The sequence below is a fragment of the Dromiciops gliroides genome, chromosome 1 (assembly GCF_019393635.1).
Source record: "Dromiciops gliroides isolate mDroGli1 chromosome 1, mDroGli1.pri, whole genome shotgun sequence".
Classification (NCBI taxonomy): Eukaryota; Metazoa; Chordata; class Mammalia; order Microbiotheria; family Microbiotheriidae; genus Dromiciops; species Dromiciops gliroides.
Genome location: NC_057861.1, coordinates 402,444,499 through 402,469,437, shown reverse-complemented (window position 1 = coordinate 402,469,437; position 24,939 = coordinate 402,444,499). Strand labels below are relative to the sequence as shown.

The following is a 24,939-nucleotide window of genomic DNA, read 5'->3' as shown; positions in this document are numbered from 1 at the left end:
GTCTTGTGGATGATTTTTCAGTGAACAGTTTTCTGTTCTAATCTAGCCTCTTGACTCAGATGACTTTCTGACACCCCATTTCTCAACGATCTGCTGTTATTTCAGACTCCGTTGTGCCTCGCCGCACCCTTGAAGAGTTTTTCTAGATGACCTTTGGCTGCATTGCATGAAAACTACCCAGAATCCATTCTCTTCACCCGAATGCCTTAGCCAATGACCATGGCATCAATGTCCCTTGAAAGGCCATTGTCCTTTCCTTGTTGATACCTTTAAATAATAAACCAGCCCATTGAGCAGTCTGTCTGGGAAGTTCATCCAGACACTGAAAACATATTCAGTTCTAGGTTTAGTCATTCAGCTGCTTGGAAAGTGACCACAATTTATAGGCTTTGGATATAGTCTGATGCTTATTGATCCTGGCTCTGCCACTAATCTGTTAGCTGTGTAATCTTGAGGAAGGCACTTAACTTTTCTGCCACAAGTTCCTCATCAGTAAAATGAGAGGGTGGGAGTAGATGATCAACATGGGCTCCTTCTAGTTTTCAATCTATGATCCTATGTTGCTGGAGGCTTGGGTCTGCCTTTGTGGGTGTAGGACTCAACTTGTTCCTCTCAGAGAATCATCTGCCCAGTTGACATTTGATGTTGAATTCTGTAGGTCTTACTGGGTTTTGCCTGTGAAATAAATGATCTTCCCAGTGGAATGATTGTTCCATATTTTGTGCACATACAGCTATCGCAAGGAACTGTGCAATGGAGGACAAAGGACCCTAAACTTACTGGAATACTGCTTTCAGCCAGTTCAGATTCAGTGGACTGGAGTCAGAATTTCCTTCTGGGGGGAGAATACTTTTTACTTACCTCCTTCATCAGGGTGGAGCTGTTTAAATGAAAAATGCTGACATAGCTACATGGAGTGCCTACAGGGAGCCAGATTAGAGAGGAGAGCTTCAGATGAAAAGGGAATGACTGCAGTGTCAATCAGTGGATAACAGAGGGAAAGCTTTAAAAATTGATTGGGGGGGGGGCACTTTGGAAAAAGCTTGTATTTTCCCACCCCTGAGATCTAGAGGGAATGTTTTCATTGGTAAGTTATATAGAATCATTTTTTTAAAGGGGACCCACTCATTTTGAACATCCTACAACCTCAAGGAGTCACTAACATGGAATCACAAGGCAATAGCAGGATGATTCAGTGATAGGACACTAGGCCAAAAAGTTAGGAACCCCAAGTTCTAGTCTCTTCATACAATCTATGTCTAGTTTCCACTTCTGTAAAATACAGGAGACTAATACCTGTCCAACTGATCTCACAGGATTGTTGAAAGGCTCAAAAAGAGCATGTATGTGAAAGTGTTTTGAAAAGTAGGAAGTACCATATGAATGGTATGAGTATGATGACTATTCACAGAGGGTGGCCCCCTGAAGTCACAAAACACCACAGAGTGGCCTGCCTAAACCAAGACCCATTAAATGAAATGTATTTAATGCACCATGTTTTAAATGGGCCACCCCGTCAGATGGGGATTGAGGTGAATGAAGTTCATTTGAAAACCATGAAAAAATTTTTACTGCACACCATTTACCAAAGAAAATGCTCAGTTGGACAAACTGCATGTTGAAGGGATTCTCCTTCATGCTTTTCAAACACTTTGTGTTGGTTTTATAGAAAAAAGCACATTATGGAGAGGGAGGTTGTCCCAAATGGGCCATTTCCCAGCATGGGGAGTCAAATTTTCCAGATCCAATGACACAGTAGGTGGAAGAACAGTTTTTCATGTAAGGTTTTAATTCAAAGGGACAGGGAAGGAGGAGGGGAGATTGATCTTCCATCTGAGCTTCTTCATCTTACAAGGGACCCTACTCATGTTTCATAAATAAGTAGGGTGGGGAGAGAAGTAAGGTGCCAAAATCAATGCTTATAGGTTACTTTGTGCATATGAGTTTTAAAACACTTAACCCTAAGATGCAAATCATTTAACATACTGACTCAATGGTGACCAAAAGTTGTGAACCCTTTGGTGCTAGGAATTCCCAACATGATGTGGTAATGCATTTCACAGCATGAACTTCAGACCTCCCAGGTCCAAGCTTGGAAGTGGCTGGGGGTGGGGGAGGGGAGGGAATCTAGATTCTGAGAGTGTCTTTGCATGGAGATGGTCCCTCCTCTCCAAACCCATTGAAAATAAGGGATCCCCATGGGTAACTCCCACTTCCCACCCTCACACACATACCTTTTCATTTCTGTTTGCACCATTAGGTCAAGAGGTTAATGAAAATGTTCTTTTAAGTTATAGAGAGAATGAGGCCAGGCAAGATTATTAGATTTCCATTCAAGTTTGAATATGGGGTCTGAACCTAGAGAAAACCCCATTTTCTTGAAAATCTTATAATTCTGTCCCCACTTGCTTGGGTATGTCTGAGATTCTTTAGAAAGTTGATAAATGATAATTGTCTACCTTGGAAACCAAACTAGGAATGTGGGTTACACTGTACAAAGGCTGGATTTCAAAAAAGCATACTGCTTCAGTGGGAAGTACTTGGAGTACCCCATATAGTCAAAAGTAAGTGATAGGATTGCATTGGTATCCAAACATGACCTGAAAGTTAGAATATTTTTACTCTTACATTAGATTTTTCTTATCCTCTCCTCCTTTTTTTTTTTTGGCGGGGGGAATAGTGCTCTCACCATTTAAGGACCAATGCACATGTGGGAATCCCCCAAAGTAGCTTTAAAAATATTTACTTATTCCTGAAGTATATTGACATTGGTGGAAGTACTTCCTTCCACCAAATTGAGGTATTCCTAAAAAGCTGTTTTTATGGGAAATATCATAAAACACTGTTTTGATTGAGACATGCCACTTTCCATTAGCACTCTTAGATCGAACTCTGCTCACTCATTTTGAAGGAATGACTTGAATGAAAGCAAACTACTTCCAAAGACAAACCAATGGAAAAGGCACTTTTTTTCTAAAGTTCCTGACAATCACTTCAAAGGATATGTGAATTAATCATTCATTTTGACCCAGGAATGGCAGACCTGATTTTGGAGGACTTTGTATCAATAGGCAACACAAATGAAAATGGAAAACTATGGCCCCCAAATGCTGACACTGAAAGGAGGCAGGCTAAGGACATCAATTCTACTCAGCATTTATTTTCATTTGAAGATAGTGGAAATCACGTATAAATCATTGACAATACAAGTTTCCCTCGCCTGGCAGTCGTCCACACGAATTGGTCAACTTCTAAGTATAGATGCTGTATTTTTAGTATAAAGACAGGATAACATGACAGTTAACTAGCAACCAAGACTGTAAACTACCGTAGATACAAACTCTTGTAATATAAATTAATTGCCATTACAAAAAGGCAACTGCTTTAGCTCATAAGGTACAAAAATTGTTAACTCCATAAATACAATGAAAAGCTAAGAGAAGTAATACATCACAGACTTCTTTTTTTCCTATATAGTATTTGAATATGCAAACCAAGACACCTGTGGCACATTACACAGCAAGTAAGAATCTCTGTCTCTGTTTCTCTCTCTCTCTCTCTCTCTCTCTCTCTCTCTCTCACACACACACACACACACACACACACACACACACTCCCATGTGGATTTCCAAAATATGGCAAATTCTAGAGTTACAGGGGACAGGATGCAGCACGGAAGCAGTGAGACGTCAAGCACTGAACTGCTAGACAAAGAAGGGGCCTTATTGACAGTTGTAAAGCATTAGGCGTCAGACAGAAACTTGTCAAAAACAGCTGTTGTTGGGTACTGATTGATAATGTTTTCATTCTGACGGCTGAGACACTGCAGACAGTCGTAGGTCTGAGAGGAAGCCCAACACTGGCGCACACATGAACACACACACACACACATACACACACACACACACTCACTCTCTCTCTCTCTCTCTCTCTCTCTCTCTCTCACACACACACACACACACACACACAGAGACAACGGGAAGTCATTTAACAGATGGCTTCAGAGCATTAAACCACAGTATCTTAAAAAGACAATATTCTACATTTAATGAACTTGCAGTGAAAGCAATCCCTAATGGTCAGATTTATCGCTCTCAGACAGTGAACCACAACAGGACAAGATGAAACAGGAATTTGAGATCCTGGTCATTGGAATAGAAAGTATGTGCTGCTCAAATATTACACAGTATTAAAAATATTCAAGAACACCTTAGACAAAAATTAGGTATTTTCTACAGAGCTTTTTGATCCATTCCATAAAAAAGGTTGAAGAAGTTTTCAAACATTTAAAAGGTAATGATTTCATTTAAAACCCACCTATGCTATTAAACCACAAAAACTACATTCAAATAACGTGAAGGGTCAATGTCTATATATCCTCTGGAGCAGTGATGAGGTATTGTGTCAACCTGTCCTACCGTGCAGTATGCAGGGATGGTCTATACTGACCAAAAAGTAAGAATGTGTTTTTACTGCTCAGGTGTATTAAGAGGGTTTCTAAAGTTCATCCACTTAAAAAAATATTTATACGTGCCCAAAGGTCCTAGTCTATATTATGGACCAAAGGCCTAGAGAATTTAATTTTTAAAAGCCCCCCATCCAGAAATCTGTTTTCAGTTTCAGGAGGGCAAAAAGGGATCAAACCCCAGAAAACCAATACATTTCATTCCATTTCAAATCTATAAGTTCAATTAAATGGATTAATTTTTAATTAGTTCAAAAAATTGACGCTGGGCCAAGAACAAATGCATTAACATTTAGCCCAGAGCAAATTATTGAGGCCAAGTTGTCAACCTCTGAAAATAGAGGCTTGTAATAGAAACACTGATAGACCCTCATCTAGTGTGGAGAGGCACTAGCAGACCACTAAAATACATTAGCACTTTATGAATGAATGATACAAATGATCCCTTATCTGAAACCTTTGTCACAATTCATGCTAACACAACAACCACTGCCAATTTTACATATATTTAGTTTGGCTATTCTTAATCATTTCCATTATTTTGCTTTTAAAAAAAAAACAAACTATTTAAAAAAAAACAACTGTTATTTCCTTCATTTCTATCAATCTTCTAAAGATTTCTTAAAAGAAAATAAAAACAACAAAACAACCTACTGACAATCTTGTAGCTTGATTTTATGAAGATTATCATTCTTTTTATTATTAAGAATAATCTAGACGATAGTAATCTGTACATCTTGATAGGAATTTGTGTTTGGATGCCCCCCCCCGCCCCACTTGAATGCAAAATTAATATTCCATGCCTTTAAAGTGTGTGTGTGTGGGGAGAATGAGATGAGTTGTAATCAACCCCAAAATTTCTTATGCTGTCATTAAGTGACACTTCAAAGCCAACCCTGCATCAATAGAGCTTTCCTTCCTTATAAGATGATTTATTGGAGCTGTAAGTGACCATTCTTCACAGACAGTCCTTAAGGGCAGAATCCAAAACTAAATGTCTTTTGAATATCTAGAGGTCCATAAGAAATTCTATGATGTACATATTCCATGTAGCATATTTTATAGATCCCCTTTGGAAAATAAGTCAAAGTGTTGTGAGTAATTTTGCATCCTTCACAAAATATTTCACTCTTCGGAACTATAACTCCCCTCCATTTCAGCACAGGGCAGATCATGGAAGGTTCTCATAATAACAGAAGGAAGCTACAGGCAATGAACAGAATAATTAGTGGTAAACAGAGAATCAATTCTCTCTCAGTAGTGTGTACTTGGACTTTAATATCAATGATCATTTACCTGACTTACAGATATATTTATTTGAATAGAGAGATGAAACAGAATCTGGAATACTTGCAGGGGAAAAAATGGATTTCAAAGCAGTTAACAGTTCGGATACCAAAATAAAATTAAAACAATTAACAAAGAGGCTTGGTACAAGGACCTTCTGAGAATGGTTTTCTTCTTTAGCTTTCACATTCTTACAGGTTCAGGGTCCTTTTCTTCTAACAAATTTATCAGCTGAGAGAAGCTGTCTTTTATTGTATTCATGTCATCTAGGGAGCAGGCTTGAAGAATCCAGCGTTTTCCTCGTGCAAGGGGTTCAAGTTCAAAATATTTTCTGATCTACAAAAAAAAAAAAGGTAAACACCTTATTAATAAAAATCACATTCTTTCTCATATCAATCATTTGGGAAGGGAGTAGGGTAGGGGTACCCAGGCTATCCTAAGAGGCCGATCAACAGCTGTTCATATAATATAGGTTGTATGTTGTGACCTGAGTGTGTTTTCTTTAGGGGTGAGTGACCTGCTTGCAAGCCACCATTCTGCCAGTCCACTTCATAGCATGGGAGGTCCTATTGAGTCTGAGAAAGAATTGCAAGCCAACTAGACCAAAGATGGCAAAAATCAAATTCAATTCAATGGAAGCAAATGGTTTCAGAATAGTGTACCCTGATGCCTGAGGACACTGGTGATAAGCTACAGTATGCTACTGGACCATTGTGAGAAAGTTATTCAAGACTCAATTAGTTTGACTCTAAGTAAATTGCCCACTATGTCAGGAGAACATATAAAATGATCCCTCTTTTTCCCCTCCAAAAATTCCCCAACCCACCTCTATGACATAGAAGAGGAGACTCTTAAAAAGGAACTCTAACAAGTGAGATAATCTCTTCTAATATTGCCCCTCAAAATGATATCCTAGGTTTTCCCTCTCTAAAAAGCCTGTTGTTTTTGTTGTCTATGGGAAAAAAGGGGGGATAGGAGACTGACCTCACTGGCACAGGGGGTCAGGCATCTGCCACCTTTTCATCTCTAAAGACTTGCATACCATCACTGCTGAAATGTGTTTAATAAAACCCCATCACAAATTAGTCTCTTCTTACTGATGAAGATATTGATTTAATAGGATCTTGGTAAAATCAAGTATTATAAACTCATGGTAGGGGGCAGCTAGATGGCACAGTGGATAGAGCATCAGCCCTGGAGTCAGGAGTACCTGAGTTCAAATCCGGCCTCAGACACTTAACACTTACTAGCTGTGTGACCCTGGGCAAGTCACTTAACCCCAATTGCCTCACTGAAAAAAACCAAAAAACAAAACAAAACAAACAAAAACAAACAAAAAAAAAATAAACTCATGGTGATAGGTAATGGCCAATCATTTGATTTACAAAATTATTTAGTTATTTTTCCTGTGGCTAGAGCAAGGTGAAGACCAATGTTTGCGAAACCTTTTTTGTTAAATTTACTCATGGACATTCTATCACATACACTCTGTCAAGCTTATGTGGTATTTATAACATGGGCAAGGTTTTACATAATGAAAGATAAATACACCACCAATCACAGCATCAGATGAAACACTACTCAGATATTCCTGGTCAACAAAGCCCATTAAATATTGTGTGCTGTGGAAAATTTCCAGAATCTTACCTTCATGAATACCTCATTCAAGAAAACTGCCACAATTTCATGCTATTTAAAAATGTGATATCAGCCCATATTAATCACTATAATTACAACCCTAACACTGATACACTAGAAATACCTTGTCTTAAAGGCGATTTAATTTGTAACCCTTTGTTTGTCTAAATTGGACCATGGGTAGAGAGGCAAAGGATCTGTGTGAAATCACTCTGTGATTTCAATAGTAACAGGAATTTATTGGTTTAAATGTTTTTCATCGATGCAGACCACAGTCAGGCTGTGACTTGGTAGGTAAGATGTAAGTTACTTGGGGCACACAATAGTTAAGTGATTTGTCTAGAGTCAAACAGCTAGGTCTCCTTGACATCAATCCCTAAGCTACACTACTCTATGAACTAGGCCAAACTACTTCTTTAGTTATGAATGTTTGTAAGAAATACTCATTTTCCATACTCATAAATAAGCTACAAATAAATCAACATTTCTCCTATAAACTCTGTCAAAGGAACTAAATTAAAACTTTGGGGGTTTGTACAAATTAGAGATATGAATATGTTAGTGGGTGATAATAGATATGTAAAAGAGGGCAACAGTAAAACAATTTTTTAAAATGCACAACAGAAAACAAAGAAAGTGCAGAAGGGAATTCAGAACAATGTTATTGCTAAATTACATACATACTTAGGTGTCCAGATGTATATACGCAGATAGATCTTTAAAAAAAGGAACTGTAATTGTGATGGTCATTTTCATATAAAACCCATTTTCTTTGTATATCAAAATGTTTATTTTTGAAAAATAAAACCTTTCTTGTTTTGTCTTCTTTTTACACACATAATCTGGAAGGCACCAAAATGTTATAATATATAAGGAAAGTCCTAGCAAAGTTTCAAGGTGAGACATTTAACAATTAGACTATGTACCATCTTTGGTTTTGTCCAATGCTAAACGTTACATAGATTGGTGCAAAGTTCACAATAAAAAAGAAAATTTAAGGGGCAGCTAGGTGGTGCAGTGGATAGAGCACTGGCCCTGGAGTCAGGAGGACCTGAGTTCAAATCTGACCTCAGACACTTGACACTTACTAGCTGTGTGACCCTAGGCAAGTCACTTAACCCCAACTGCCTCACAAAAAAGTAAAAAAATTTAAAAAAAGAAAACTTAATTAAAAAAACCCCTTAGGTGAGGGCAGATAGGTGGCACAGTAGATAAAGCACTGGCCCTGGATTCAGAAGGACCTGAGTTGAAATCTGACCTCAGACACTTGACACTTACTAGCTGTGTGACCCTGAGCAAGTCACTTAACCCTTAATGCCCTGCCAAAAAAACCACCAAAACCAAAACCAGAAACAAAATCCCTTAGGAATGCACCAAACTCAGGGCTTTCTCCCACCATGTGCCAAGCCCTACATTGTTAAATAGCTCATCTTTGCTCCCCAAAGATCATGGTATGTTTCATATTTCTATGAATGTTCACACCCAAGGAAAAGCACTGTATCCATCCTATCATTTTTTTTTTTTAAAGAAAGGGTGGCCAAAATGAATTGCCTCCACATCTGCCAACATCCCTGCCCATAGAAGAAGCTTATTATTGTTCTCATAAAACAGGTAACCAGCAGAAAGACAGAAAAGGGTCTGCAGGATGGACAGATTGGGGGAACAAAGCACAGAATGGTTGTGTGAGGCACAGCAGTCCACTGCTTTTAAATAGGACTGAAGTTTCAGTTCATTAGTGTCTTATTTTTCCAAAGCCTCATAGGATCTGTGTTTAAAAAAAAAAAAAAAGAAAAGAAAAGTGAAGCTGGGGAGATTGCATCAGTTGGACCAAAAATGGCTGAAACTTGAACTCATGGTACAATGTAATGTTTGGTCAACCAGAACTCACGTCAATACACATAGTACAAATACGCAACTCTAGAGCTTGGATGAGTTTCCTTTTGACAAATTTATGAACCACTGCCAGGTAGGCCAGTGTTCTACATACTATTCATGCTTATTACTTAAAAGGATAAATGAGTTGATGCTTCGAAAAACTCTTCCATGTTAATAACACTCATCTGGAACAACTTCCTATAAATACTTTTGATTCAATATTAGCTTAAACACATTCTTTTATAGCCGATTCCAGCAAAACTGAGTATCCATTTGGCTGCTTGACTCTAGACAATAAGAACAAATAAACTGATAAAGAACACCACTCTGGAAAACTTAATACAAGCTAAAAAAAAAAAATCAATGTCAGTTAACGACGCCTGTTGTAAATATTGAAGCTATGAAAAGTCACTAAAGTACATGTGCATATCTACTAAGGATTCCAAAGGAAGCTTAAGGCAGTGGTGCCCACAGGATATTATATAAAAGCAAGAAGTAAGAGCAGCACAAAAACTTTACTCAAAACAAAATTTAGTGTGGCCACCTGATAAAGAAGGCTATTGGTGTTAAGCTGACAAATAGGGCTGAGGAGCTTGAGATTTTTAGACCTTTAACCCAACTGAATGTCTAGCACACACCCCCTACTGGCAGATAATAGCTATTTACTGGTTGAGTACATCTACACCCACATTAATGATAACAATTTAAAAACTAGTCTTGGCACAACAGTAATATCAGATATTACAAGTGCATAGGTTTGCCACAGGAAAGAGCTTTTCATGACCCTAGCTTTGTGTTTCTGAAAACACTGACTTCAAAACAATATGAAAGAATATGAACAAACAGCTGAATCTCAGTGTCGCACTATTCCTATTATTTCAAGAAGAAATGAATCCCTGGGCTGAAAGCTATTTTTATGAAAGGTAATGCAATGAAAAAAGCAATCTCTCTCCCCCGCCCCCGTCTCTCTCCCCCTTCTCCTTTCTCTCTCTCTCACACACACACACACACACACACACACACACGAATTGAGCAAAATGCTTTGAGAAAATGAATCTGATCTGATGGTACTTTTTCTTCTAGATTCTTTATTAGATGCTTGAAGTGTCATAGCCAAACTCCTGGAAAATGCTGAAACAAGAAGACAATGATCATTGCACAAGAGCTTCTGGAGACAGCACTTCTGGGAATTACATCAGAGTACAGCTGTCTGGCATACCCGTGGCTATATGGCTATTTGGGGGATACCCACAGAGTGGGTATTTGCTAGGAAGCAGTTTTATCTCCAACCCACATATGGAAAAACACAACATTCATAAGCAACCTACCAAATATTTTTGCTATGCCATGATGACCCTCTTCAATAACACAAAAGTATGAGATAATTTGAAGACTACATTATCTTTATTGTAAGGTCCTAGTGCAATAGGCACCAATCGACACCGTCTTGTTGTAGCTCGTGTTTGTAGCAGCTGTGATAACTGCAACACATTACATAGCAGAACCAAAGCAGTCATTTGGTGGTAGGTGGCTTTTTTAATGCTTCCTTGAGAAAATGAATAATGAAAATAATCTTTTCTCAACTAGGGATAGCTCATTTAGTTGCAAGGATACTAACTTACTTTTATACCTCCCTGACCATTTCAGATTCCCAATTCACATGAATCTACTGAATGTAATAAATTATACTTATATATGTGTATGCATATCAATTATGGAAATTGAAATGTTTTCTTTGAGAAGAGACAGAAAAGGCTGCTAGATGTGGGAAATGTTGAATAGAATTATTAAAAAAAAGAAATTGATTAATCTTAAGAGACAGGAAATAACTGTAGATAGTCATTTCTGACTCAGTTGTCAATAAGTCATATCAGTGTTCAAAGGTAAAAATAAATGACAAAATAAAAAGACAAGATGAAAAGACACTGCATTCAGTTGTAACATTTCTAGTTCAACTTGTTTAAATATGCAATTATCTCCTAAAAAATGGGAGATAAACCAAAGTAAAGACACTGATTTACTTCCAATCTTAGAAAAATATAACCAATGCACAGTGGTAATCACAACAAGGAGGCAGTAAGAACCCAGAAATTGCCTCAATGAGAAAATAATCTCCTTGCCCAATAGATAAACACTAATTTAGTGTTCAAAATCCCTTGCAAAACATTATAGAGGAAGAATATGGAAAGCTGTGAGAAATAAAACCTTATGGAAGAGTGAAAAGGGGATAAGAGGGAAACAAACCTGCTTTATTAACCCAACAATCAGCTAAGCCAGATCATTCTAAATGAAATGAAATGGGAAGAAAGACAGATATGAGATGGTATAGATTTGCTAGTGTGTTTTTTTTTCTTTAAATAGTGGGGGGCAGCTAGGTGGCACAGTAGATAAAGCACCAGCCCTGGAACCAGAAAGACCTGAGTTTAAATCTGGCCTCAGACACTTGCTAGCTGTGTGACCCTAGACAAGTCACTTAACCCTCATTGCCCCCCACCCTCCCAAAAGATCTATTTTTCCTGGTAGTAGAAGTGCAAAATCAGAATTCTATTTTAGTAGAGGACATAGTATTTTACATTTGAGAAGAGGCGAAGAAGAAAATATGGATTTGACAAAATATTTACCAGTTTCCAGAATCTGGAGCTAACAACTGATTCTCAATATAAGGGGAAAGGGAGTAAGCATTCATATATATATAGTGCCTGCAAAGTATCAGGCATTGCACTGAGCACTTTACAAATATTATCTAATTTGATCCTCACAGTCCTCCTGAGGGGCAAGTGCTATTATTGTCTCCATTTTCCAGCTGGCAAAACTTAGACAGAGGTTAAGTCACTTGCCCAAGATCACAGAGATAACAAGTTTTTGAGCCTGGATTTGAACTTAGGTCTTCCTGATTCTAGAACCACCGCTCTACCCAATTCACACCAGCTGCTTCTAACTTGATGATAAGAAAATTAAAAAAAAAAAAAGAGGTCATTAAGACTGGGAAAAAAAGGTAGAGTAATAATCTCTGTGATACTCTTGAGAGTATAACAAAAAGGATGAGGAAGGTCTTCAGTAGTTTGGGGAGGGGGAATATGCTATAAAGTAGTTATAGAAAGAGATGGGCAAGAATCACAAAATCATTATACTATGATACAGTAAGGCACACATAATCCTAGAATAGTAAATCTTATCATCGATTGACAAGAAAAAGATAGGATGAAAGTGGTGATGAATGGAATTCTTAAGAAGTGGGACCTAAATCTTCTAACTAATTTAAGTGCCTGCATTTTGTTAATTTTGTTGGGAAGAAGCTATTCTGTTTCTTACCTAAAATCTAATCACAGTGGGAGTGGCACTGATCAAAAGTTGATGAAACTGGTCCAGGCAGATAATGTTGACAGGGTTGCTGACCCAACAAGTCACAGAAAGGAAGAATAAATTCAGGGCATCTGGATAGGTGGGGGGATCTTAATCCTGGAAGTTTCCAACCATATCCATTTCTCTTTGGCACAAGGTCAGTAGAAATTCTGGGTCCTCATATGTGGCTCCTCAGGCATTTAAAATATCAGTTTAAAATATTTGTGACCCTCATGGTAGTAGGCCTAAGTCTCAGCAGTCCCTAAGCCCAAATTCTCATTTTCTTTTTTTTTTTTAGATAGGCGATTGGGGTTAAGTGACTTGCCCAGGGTCACACAGCTAGTAAGTGTTAAGTGTCTGAGGCCGGATCTGAACTCAGGTACTCCTGACTCCAGGGCCGGTGCTCTATCCACTGCGCCACCTAGCTGCCCCAAATTCTCATTTTCTTAGCTATACGACCTTTGACAAGTTACTTCCCTGCTCTGGACAAGTCTTAGTTCCTCTTCTATAAAGAGAAGGGTTGCAGTAGATGACTAAGCTCTTAGGTCCCTTAACATGCTTAGATTTTGGGATTCTGACATGGGTTTATACTGTCTAGTCAATCCACTAATTCCTCTTTAAATTAATTTCTTGGTCTCCAGTTGTGATATGTTTGGTATGGAGAAAAAGTCAATTAAAGAAAGAGGACTATCTGAAATTTAAATAAGTCATAAGAAAGAACAATTCAAATAAGATGAGGGAAGTAGAAAAAAGAAAAGGAAAGAAATTCTTGAGATTTTCTCTTCACCCCCAGAAAAAATGATCTCTTTTTTCTAACACAGTCTGGGCAGAAAAATGAAGGGCACTAAAAATACAAAAGACTTAATGTTGAAGGTAATGTACAAGTTTGGGGGGGGGGGCAATAAAAGTTTTAGTCATGGGGTCAGATAAGTTAAAGAAGTAAGAAACTGGAGAGAAGTCAACAGAGAGTGTGGAATATAGGTACAGATGAAAGAAAAGCACATGGGGTCTAAAAAGAGGAAGTGAGATTATTAAAAACAATTACTGATCTGATGTATCATGTAGATTCCATTCAATTTTGTGCATTTCCCCATTATTCATCACCTTATTAGGTGTAAGGTGCTGTGTTGAGTACTGGCAATACAAAGAGTGAAGTTCAACAGTCCCTACCTTCAAAGAGGTTACATTCTGCTAGGGAGAAGGTAAAATTCTACTTTACTTTAAATACAAACTTCCTCTCAATTGCAAAGTTTTTATTTTTCCAAATACCAGACAAACAGTCCTCATTCAGATTTAGTTTATCTTGGTTGTGAGCTCCCTTATAAAACTGTAGTCATCGTTTAATTACAAGAAAGATGATTGAAACACAGCCAAAGAGGATGAGAAATTTATCCCTTGGCTCCAATTAAGTAGATGTTAAGTGAGAATGAAGGGAGTGAAGAATGTCCAAGGCTGAGATTTTGTGAGTTCTTTCCTATTCTTGTTAACCCAGAAAGAACTTTCACACATGGAGCCATGTCTTCCTCGGAATGCCTCTCCTTTTACGCAAGGCAGTAGATGCTCTCAACTTGCACTTGTGAATGTAGGGGAATGGGGAAAGCCTTTGGAATAAAAATACATTTTTGTATTTTTTTTCCAAGGGTTTTTCTTTAATGACCTTTAAAGCTTTGTTGTCTTATTTACAAGATCACGGGGAATCCTAGCTTGGTAACCTTCACCAAAGTAAGGAAGAACTTAGGCCACATTGGGACTCCAGAACTGGGCCTGTAGAAGGGAGAGAAAGTGCCCCAGCATCATTAAGATTCCTTAGAGTACATTCTTGGCAGCTTGTTCAAAGAAAGGTTAGGATAGAGAGAGTGGGAACAGCTGTTCCCCTTCTCCTTGTACGGACTGTAGAATTTTGAAATCCTTAGAAAGGTACTAAATATGTCATAAAATATAAAAACAAATAATGAAAGTAAAAGCAAGTAATGATGTTAGACGAATAGCATACGTCATTCACTGAAAATACATATTACTTTCAAATAAACTTTGTCAGACTCTTGAACAGGCAATAAACATAGGATGGTTTGTATTTTACTAAGCAGCAATAAGGATTGTTTAATGATCACTTTTTGTTATCTAGTCCTGAAATATTACTTTTTAGTAGATGTTTAGGAATCACTGATTGTGATTACCAGTAACAGTTAAATTTTTTTAAAAACCTCAATTTTGAATGTCTAATCTATAGTTGGGTAGTTTAATATACAAACTGCAGAAGAAACTGGAAAAAACAAAACCAAAACAAAACCTGCAAAAGAGCCTCCTGACCAGGGAGGGACTGGGTAGCTCTTTTTTCTTGATTTTTGAAAATCTTAAGAGCTCTTAGAGGTTAGAACCTCTGGAAAGAGGTTATACTTTATTATGCTTCCATTACAAAAATGAGATGACAGAGTTTACACAAATTTCTGTCCATTTAAATTATTCTAACACGTTTACCTCGGTTTTATTCAGATCAGAATCTAGGCTAAAAGATCCTCTGACAAGCTGACAAACTTAAGACAGTGAGTCAACAAGCATTTAAGCATTTCCTATGTGGCAGGCATGGTGTGCTAAACCCTAGGGATATAAAGAAATGCAGCAGTCAACACTAAAAAATTCAACAGAACAAATGTGGGCATCGGTGAAGATTTGTAAAGGCTGTTTAGGATTTTCCTTAAGAAAAAAAAGCAAAAGCAAACCCCAAACAATCCTCAGAATGCTCGGGCTAATGGGGAAACTTTTTTGCTTTTTCAAAAAGTGAAAGAAATATTTATTATAAAATTTAAATTAAACTGCCTTTGGTTTGATTTAAGAAATGTGACAGTGGTGGAAGGCAATGAGTTAATCTCTTCCTCTTAGGGGCAGCTAGGTGGCGCAGTGGATAAAGCACCAGCCCTGGATTCAGGAGGACCTGAGTTCAAATCCGACCTCAGACACTTGACGCTTACTAGCTGTGTGACCCTGGGCAAGTCACTTAACCCCCATTGCCCCGCAAAAAAAACCCCAAAAAACAAAACAAAACCAATCTCTTCCTCTTTGACTTGAACATTTGATGGGCTATTGCTGACCCAAGCCATCATTTGTACAGCTTGTTTTTCAAAAAAGTAAAGTAACACTTGCCTATCCTGACACCTCTTTTGGTAATGCTGCTTATCTCAACCCATTCTTCCTTTGCATAGTCAAAGAAAAGAGCACACCCTCCCTCTGAATTAGAGTAGAATGGCTCCATTTCAGATTGGTGACACAGGGATTTTGGTTATGGAATCTAGATTTTGGAATTATGTTCCCTCCTATTAAACTGGCAAATTCAGAAAAGCAGAATGAAAATAAAAAACACCACATCTCTTCTTTCCAATTGCTGTGCATTGAGGGTAGGATTTGTCTTCATATTCCTCAAAATACTTACAAGGGGCCCCTCTGAGCATGGTTCCAGGCTATCTATTTTGCAGTAGGGATGACTACCAACTTAATGTAAGGGTGGGAGTGGCCAATGAGGGCCCAGTGCTTAGAGTAAAGATGGGTCCTCAGTGGTGATACCTTTTCCCTTTTATTTGTTTTTGTTTTTTAGTGAGGCAATTGGGGTTAAGTGACTTGCCCAGGGTCACACAGCTAGTAAGTGTTAAGTGTCTGAGGTCGGATTTGAACTCAGGTCCTCCTGACTCCAGGGCTGGTGCTCTATCCACTGCGCCACCTAGCTGCCCCTACCTTTTCCCTTTTAAACTTCACATGGCAAGCAGAAAAACCAGTGCCCTCCGACCTCTAAACATTTCTTTAAAAAATAATAGTGTAAGGAAATACCAGTGAAGGACATGTAAAAAATGGTGCATATACACAAACTATTGCCGAACATACAACCTCTACTCCATTTAGGCTAATTTTCTCCCTGATTTCCTATATAGCTGTTAGGCTAATTTTCATTTCCATCTTTGCTCTTGCTTTCCTCTCACCTGAAATACTACTTCCCACTCCTCCATTTAGATAAATACTGCTCATCCTTCCTCAGGTTTTGTCTTCAACATGAAGATGTACAATTATGGAATAGACTATTTGAGTTGGAAAGAACCTTAGAGACAGAGAACAAGACTTCTTCTAAGGATACCGCCGAAAAGCAGTAAGTATATCACTTAGGGCCTGTGTGTTTTTTTTTTTTTTTTTGGCGGGGCAATGGGGGTTAAGTGATTTGCCCAAGGTCATACAGCTAGTAAGTGTCAAGTGTCTGAGGCTGGATTTGAACTCAGGAACTCCCGAATCCAGGGCCGGTGCTTTATTCACTGTGCCACCTAGCCGCTCCCTGTGTGTTGGTTTTTTAAGCAGGAGAACTTCAGTAGAAAGAACATAAAACTGGGAGACAATAGGTCTGGGTTTCACTAACTGTACTTCAGTGTCTAACTTCAGTTTCCTGATTTGTAAAAATAAGGGTGTTAGGTAAGATATTTAATTTTTTCCCCAAATCCTTAAAATAGGTTTTTGCTGATATCTTTTGTTTCTGTATAACCTTCAATTTTGAGCATATCCTTCTGCACCCCAATGTGTGTACTTTACTTTGTGCAACAAAGTAAAAATGAGAAAAAGACAATTCAATAAAAGAGGCATATCAACTGTAGTCTTCCATTTCTCCAAAGAAGTGAGGGAGGTGTATTCTCTCAGTTTTTCTGTTGAGTTAAACTTGGTCATAATAACCACAACACAATCTCATTTTCTTATTTTTTTCATTTATATGGTTGTAGTCATTATGTATTTGATTTTCTGGGTTCAGCTAACTTCACTCTGCATCAGTTCATGTGAATCTTTATAGCCATTGTTTCTTTGTGTGCCTCTTTTACCAAGCTGTTGTCTTTTCATAATTTTCTTCCTTTGCTTTCTCTAATTTTCCCTTTACCACTCTTATCTGATTTTTAGAATCATTTTTTAGTTCTTCCAGAAATTCTTGTTGGAATGCCACATTCAATTCATATTCACTCCCCAACCACAGCTCCTGGGGAGGGAGTGCTTTGCTTGTAGCTGTTTTTAACTTCATTGTCTACTTGTGGATTTGTGTCTTGTTCTTCCCTGTCAATATAACAGCCTTTTAATGGTCAAGTTCTTTTTTTGTTGTTTGCTCCTTTTTCTACTCTTATTTCTTGATTTGGAATTTTATGTTAATATTGGGCTTTATTTTTAGCATGGGGTGGGGAGGGGCATTGTCTCAAATTTCAGACTTTCCACTTTGGTTTTCAAAGCTAACTCTGGGAGTTTGGAAGTTTTCACTGCTTCCAAGGTGGCATGATCTGGGAAGAGGTGTGGTCACTGCTATCCTGGTTTGCACTCTAGTTTTTATCCAGGAAGATCCCTAATATTCCTTGGCATTGCAATCAATACTGTTCCTCAGGGCTCCTCCCTTGGGAACTGAAGTGTTACTGTCCCTCAGGGTTTCTACTCTCTCTAGACTGAAAGTGCTCCTCCACCCTTGAACTTTGACCCAGATGTAGATATAGATAATAGAGTTATAAAACAATTGCCCTTCAGGGCTCCCATTCCTTCTTGACAGAAAGTGCTCCTTTCTGCACTTGAACTAGGACCCAAAATTGGGTATAGGCAATGGGGTTGTCAAAGAGCATCTAGTCCTGCATCCAGTACCATCATCTTTTCCTGACCAGTTACTATCTCTGGTTTGAGAGCTCCTGAAGCCGGTGCTACTTCTATCAGTACAACCTAGTCCCACTAATGGTATTTCATCCATGTGGGCTCCAGACCAGCTTCCTCCCCTGTGTCACACATCTCTCTTTCTGACCTCCTATGTTGGGGTGGAAGAATGTCTCATTCTGACATTTTGTTGCCTCTGCCACTTCAGAATTAAATTTGAGGCATTATTTTCAAGTTGTCTGGAAGGGAATGTTGGGAGAACTTGACTGAGTGCTTGCTCTATTCTCATCTTAGCTCTGCCTCCCACACATATACCTTGTTTCTTACAGAGCATTGATATTCTGTTACATTCATGTGCCACAATTTATTTAGCCATTCCCCAAACAATGGGCATGGCTTGTGTTTCTAGTATTTTTGTTAGTTTTTGCCACTACAAAAAGTTTTGCAAGAATACTTTAGACTATATGGCATCTGTTTTTAATCTTCTTGGGAGTTTATACCTAGTTATAACATGTCTGGGTCAAAAGGCATGGGCAAGGGCAGCTAGTGGATAAAGCATCAGCCCTGGATTCAGGAGGACCTGAGTTCAAATCCAGACTCAGACACTCGACACTTACTAGCTGTGTGACCCTAGGCAAGTCACTTAACCCTCACTGTCCCCCTCCCCCCCCAAAAAGGCATGGGAAGATGAACACTTTAGTCCCTTTTTTAAATGCATAGATTAGATGGTCTCTAAAGTCCCTTGTAGTTCTCAAATTCTTTAAAACTATGAGATCATTCAGTACAAACCCACCATCCTAAAAATGAGTCCAGAGATGCAGAGTCCTTTACCCAAGGTAACAAGCAATGCCGTCTATTTTATTTAACCTGCTTGAGTAAAAATTGGTTAAGTCATTTTATCTCTGGGCTTCAGTTTCCTTAAGGGCAAAAATGAGGGGACTGTATTAGATGTTCCCCAAGATTTTATGTATGAGCCTGTGATTCTGTTAGTGGCAGAACTGGAACACTGGTCCTCTGACAACAAATCCAATGATTTCCCTACACCACGTAAGTCTGGTACTTAATTGCTCTCTAATGATTTATTATGAGTTTGTTTCATCTCTACAATTCAATGATCAATTCAAGAGTTGTTTTTTACATCTGCCTCCCTTTCAAGTTCCTCTGGCAGTGGTCAGGGCAAAGAAGATACTTTATGCTATTTATTGACATGGATTGAACCAATACTGGAAAAAGACAGAAATTATATCCCATATAGCATATTTATATCCCATATAGGAAAAGGTAAATGAAGAGGGAGTTATGGAATCTGAATGTTAGAAAGAAGTGACCATCCCATTCTAATTAGTTGAGGAAGACTCCATGGAGGAGGTGAGACCTCAATAACTTTAAATATAGAAGACCTCATTTATGATTACATTGTGATGTTGATAACTATAGGCAACTAGGATGAATAATTTTGAAAATAAAATAACTACCTATTTATTGATGTGTTGGTGTCTCTGCCATTTTTTTCCAGTCATTTTTCAGTCATGTCTGACTCTTCATGACCTCTTTTGGAGTCTTCCTGGCAAAGATACTGGAGTGGTTTGCCATTTCCTTCTCTAGCTCAATTTGATAGATGAGGAAACTGAGGCAAAGAGGGTTAAGTGACCCTATCACTTAACCCTCTTTGCCTCAGTTTTCTAGCACTCTGCACCACCTAGCTGCCCCTCTATGCCACACATACCACCAATAAGCATTTACAAAGCACCACTGATTGCCAAGAGATGTGCTAGATACAAAGGCAAAAAAAGAGGAGCATTCCTACCCTCAATATCTTATCTTCTATTGGAGGAAACGTAAGTCCCCATATAAGTAAATGTAAACAGATGCGAAGTAAGTTCTAGGCCATTTCAGATTGGAGGGAATGCCCTGGCAGCTGCAAGAATCAGGAAAGGTCTTGTGCAGAAGGTGGCACTGAAACATCCTTGGGAAGGAAGCAGGGGATGCCCAAAAGACAAAGAGAAGAGCGCGCAAAAGGACAATCTGTTCCCAGCTCTGGAGCCAGGCAATGGATGCAAAGGTATTTAGACAGGAGGTGGAGGATCATGTATAGGAGGAACAAGTAGGTCGGTCTGGCTGGAATGTAGAGTGTGTAATAAGTCTGGAAAAGGTAAGACTAGAGCCAGACCATGAAGGGCTGAGGGTTTTCAATGAAGCCTGCATTTTATTCTAGATACACCAGGGAGTCCCTGGAGCAGGAAAGGGACGTGGTTAGACTTGAGCTTTCAGAATGTCAAATTTGGCAGGTTGGTGAAAATTGGATTGGAATGCAATGAGACTAAAGGCTGGGAGACCATCTGGAAGGCTGCTTCGATGCCCCAGGCAGAGGGGTCAAACCACAGTGGTGGCTACGTAGAGAGAAGGGGGTGCATGCAAGAGATTTTGTGGAAGGAGAATCAATAAGCCTTGGCCATCTGAGTGGAAATGATGGAGTACGGGAGACTGGAGTACTCTGAAGTTATGAACCTGGGTAACTGAAAAGATGGTAGTATCCTCAACACAAATAGAGATGTGAGGAAGAGGAGTGGGTTTGGGAGGAAAGATATTGAGGCTTGTTTTGGATTATGTTGAGTTCAAAATGCCTATGGTACATTCTCCCTACAGGGGAGTTGGTAATGTGGGACTGGAGCTCAAAAGATAGACTTGGTCTGGATATGTCAACCCGGCAGTCACCTTTATAGAAATAATAACTGAATTCTTATGAGCTGACAAGATCACCAAGAGAGAGAATGTAGAGAGAAAGGAAAGGAACACCCAAAATGGGGCCTGAGGTACACTCACTCATAGTTGAGGGGTGGGGAGGGAATCTGATGATGATCCAGCAAATGAAAATTAAGAACATGGAAAAAAGAGCCTCTTCAGAAATCCCAGAACCCAAAGCATATTTATGTTTTATGTTGTTCCTTTAATTCAAGCATTTATACAAAACATTCAGTTCTTTTCTCAGAAGATGGAAAGCACGTGCAAAAACGCCTTGACAATGATGACGATAACAAAAACTATCCAATTGCACTTGTCTTTGCATGAAGGTGTAGGCATCAGATTTTTTTCCAAGAAGATCTAGAACATATCTTTTATAGGCACAGGGCATTCGGACTTTCAAACATCCCTGTATTTGGTTCTGTGAATGTGTCTGTCTGTTCTCTCTGCTCATTTGGAAAGCATTTGTTCTGATACCAAGCAATGTCAAAAGAGAAATACAATTTTGTACTATAGTCCTTTAGCAATCTAATTCAATATCTCTCATGTCTAAGAGAATATTATATAATCACTGAACTTATCTTCAAGGAGTAAATATTGTAATACTTTAATAGTCTGTCCCTGGAAAACTTCTTCCTGACAAAAAGGATTACAATATGACTATATAAAAATCCCCATCCTCTAGTTAAGAGACCTAGTTAAAGTACGTGCTGGACACTGAAGGAAGTTAATGAGTGAAAGGCCCAAACTCACATATCAGAGACAACCAATTAGCTTGTCTGAAACAGAGGCTTGTAAAACTATCAGATACTTGTAAAATGGTCTGCTACACACGAGTAAGATGTTGTTTAAATGGCTTGCTTAACTAAATGCATTCACCATGAAATTGATTCTTTTAAAGCATAAAAAAAAACCCTTGATACAAGTTAACTGCACATGCTGAAAATGGGAAAAAAATCTGGCATTATAAAGTCTAGGTTTCAGATATGAGTTCTATATTTTATGAGGTCAAGGGTTATTAGAATGAGAAACTCATCAACTACCCACAACTGCATCTGCCAGCAATCACTGAAATGGTTTTATAAAACTGGGCAATTCCTCTGCATTCTCCTTGAGTGGTACTGTATGGTAGAAAGTATTGTACGTTTATATTACTGCTATCCATGCAGCTTCAGCACGGTCCAAAAGGGAGAACAAGGGAGAACATCTTTCAAATCTAAGACAGAGATCAGAATAACATTCCCCTATCCTGACTTCTTGTTTTACTTTCAGTAAATGCTAATAATCTTGTGCCTGGAACTGAGTGATAAAGACTTCATATTTTAGGTGATTTTTTTTTTATTTGGAAATTTCTTTTAGTCACATTTTAAATTCCCTTTAAAAGTACTGAATGCTGTTTGATATAATACCCTAAATGCATTTGAGCCAATTGCTTTGGGGATAGACAACCAAGTGAATATGCTTTTTAAAAAACCTTGTCTGGGAAAATTACACATGCCCCTTCAGTGAGTGGGCATATGTATGAAGACATCCTCATTGGGTTCAAGGGTTCTTTACCTAGAATTAATGATCTGGAAACTAAAAAACAAACAAACATAGAAAACCCACTGGGAACAGTTCCAGAAAAGTTACAAGCTAAGGGTTGAGGTTAATTTACAGTGTCAAAGATTATTTGACTCTTTCCCTCACAAAGGAGATGAACTTTGAGGATAACTTTTCTAAAGCTTCAATTTTTTTTAGCACTAAGATATGAGGAACCACTATTAATACTAACCAGCAACAAGAATGGGGCAGCCGGGTGGTGCAGTGGTTATTGTGCTGAACCTCGTTAGGAAGATTCATCTTCCTAAGATCAAATCTGGACTTAGACACTTACTAGCTGTATGACCTGGGCAAGTCACTTAACCCTGTTTATCTTAGTTTCCTTATCTGTAAAATGAGCTAGAAAAGGCAATAATGGCAAACTACTCTAGTATCTCTGCCAAGAAAACCCTAAATGGGGTCATGAAGAGTCAGACATGACTGAAAAATGGCTGAACAACAACAAAAAACCCCAACAGGCATAATGGATCATCTTATGCCAATTTATATTTTTTTCACTTGAGCTTCACAACAATCCTGTGAGATAGGTAATTACCACCCCCCCCACCCCATTTTATGGACAAAGGAACTGAGGCTTAAAAACATTAAATGATATTGTCTTGGCTATATAACTGGAAAGTGCTAGAAGTCAGAATGAACCCAGGTAGATCTTCATGACTCCAAGTCCAGGGTTAATTTCCACACTGCCAAGCTACTTTGACCATCAAAATTTTAATAAATCAAATATATAAAATCTTAATAAATAGAATCAAAATATAACTCATTAATATGAGTTGAAGGTATTTTTATTTTTTATTTTTAGTGAGGCAATTGGGGTTAAGTGACTTGCCCAGGGTCACACAGCTAGTAAGTGTTAAGTGTCTGAGGCCAGATTTGAACTCAGGTAGTCCTGAATCCAGGGCCAGTGCTCTATCCACTGCGCCACCTAGCTGCCCCGAGTTGAAGGTATTAAAAAAAAAATCTTTTCACTTGCTTGACTAAGCACAAAAAGAAAAGACAATTCCTACTCTCAAGGAATTAATCTCCTAATAGGGAGAAAGAAAACACGGACAAGGTTTTACCCCAGTAAACCTCCGGGTACGACAGCAAAGCAGGTTTAACTCTGGCCAAAAGTGACAACTCAAAAATACAAGCTTAGAAACTGTCTTGATGAAAAGAAAGCTGTGTTGTAAGTAGTCCTCAGATGCTATAGTCTAAGACTTCATGCTGAACTGTATACAAAAGTCTTAGTTCGGCTTGAAGCCGTTAAAATTTTTTTTTAAAAGCCTAAAAATGATTAAATTATTGAAAAGCTTAAATTTTAAGCTATGAAAGCTTTAAACTGCACTAAGACTTTTGGATAATATCACTGAAAGGCCAGTTTAATATAATAATCTGACTATGCCTGAATCAAAATTCTTATTAAGATAGGATGTCATTAAGAATTTAGAGGGGCAGCTAGGTGGCACAGTGGATAGAGCACTGGCCCTGGATTCGGGGGGACCTGAGTTCAAATCTGGCCTCAGACACTTGACACTTACTGGCTGTGTGACCCTGGGCAAGTCACTTGACCCCAGTTGCCTCGCCAAAAAAAAAAAAAAAAGAATTTAGAGCTACTACAAGTCCCTGTAGAAACTATCATTCAATTTTCTTTAGCAAAAACAGTTTTAGGGGTAAGGGTAGATGGGAACAGGGATGGAGAACAATCTGTGGGGGAATGTGACAATGGCCAAGAGAACAACATTGTCTACAGGTTCAGGGGAAGGGGGCATCTGCATGTATAGAGAGAGGACGGTCAGATCCTTGTTGTAGTTATTCTGTTCCCATCCTTGGCTGGCATGTGACTATTTCTTCATCCTCTCTTGGTGGTAGGCCTTACCAGTCCCCATAGGAGTTCTCTAGTGAAGGAGTGTGAGGAGTAAGAAATTCTGTCTCCATACTACCATAGGGAAGAAGTAGTTCTCTCCCCAGGATGTTGGGGGATAGGACAAATCTTTGCCTATCCCACCTTACTTAGGGCTCTAATTAGAGTTATGTTTAATTTGAAGGTGCCAAAACATTGAAAAATAATCATTCTTCCTTATGAAGCATTTATGAAGTACATTGAAGATAGCATCTATTCCCATTTATCAGGAGGAACAACAACAAAAAAGCAAGAAAAAATAAGTCCAGAATCACAATGTGATCTTCCCATAAAAGACAATGAGAACCCCAATATGCCAGTTCAGAGGCTATGCCTCATAGTAACACTCTTCTGAGTACAGAGTAAATTTATTGTTTAATGAAGAAAATTTGCTTTTTCCTTTGCCACTAAATTACTATAAGACCTTGAAACACTCCCCTTTTCTTCCCTGTTTTTCCTTCTG

At 38.5% G+C, this 24,939-nt stretch overlaps 1 protein-coding gene across 1 annotated transcript in view; it reads right to left on the bottom strand.

Annotated features, from left to right (window-relative positions):
* Positions 1 to 5,017: 5,017 nt before the first annotated feature.
* Positions 5,018 to 24,939, bottom strand: part of ARL15 (ADP ribosylation factor like GTPase 15) — a 501,353-nt gene continuing 481,431 nt past the window's right edge. The window contains 1 exon segment of the mRNA XM_043978562.1: positions 5,018 to 6,088. Coding sequence (XP_043834497.1) covers positions 5,936 to 6,088 — 153 coding nt within the window. The 3' untranslated portion in view covers positions 5,018 to 5,935.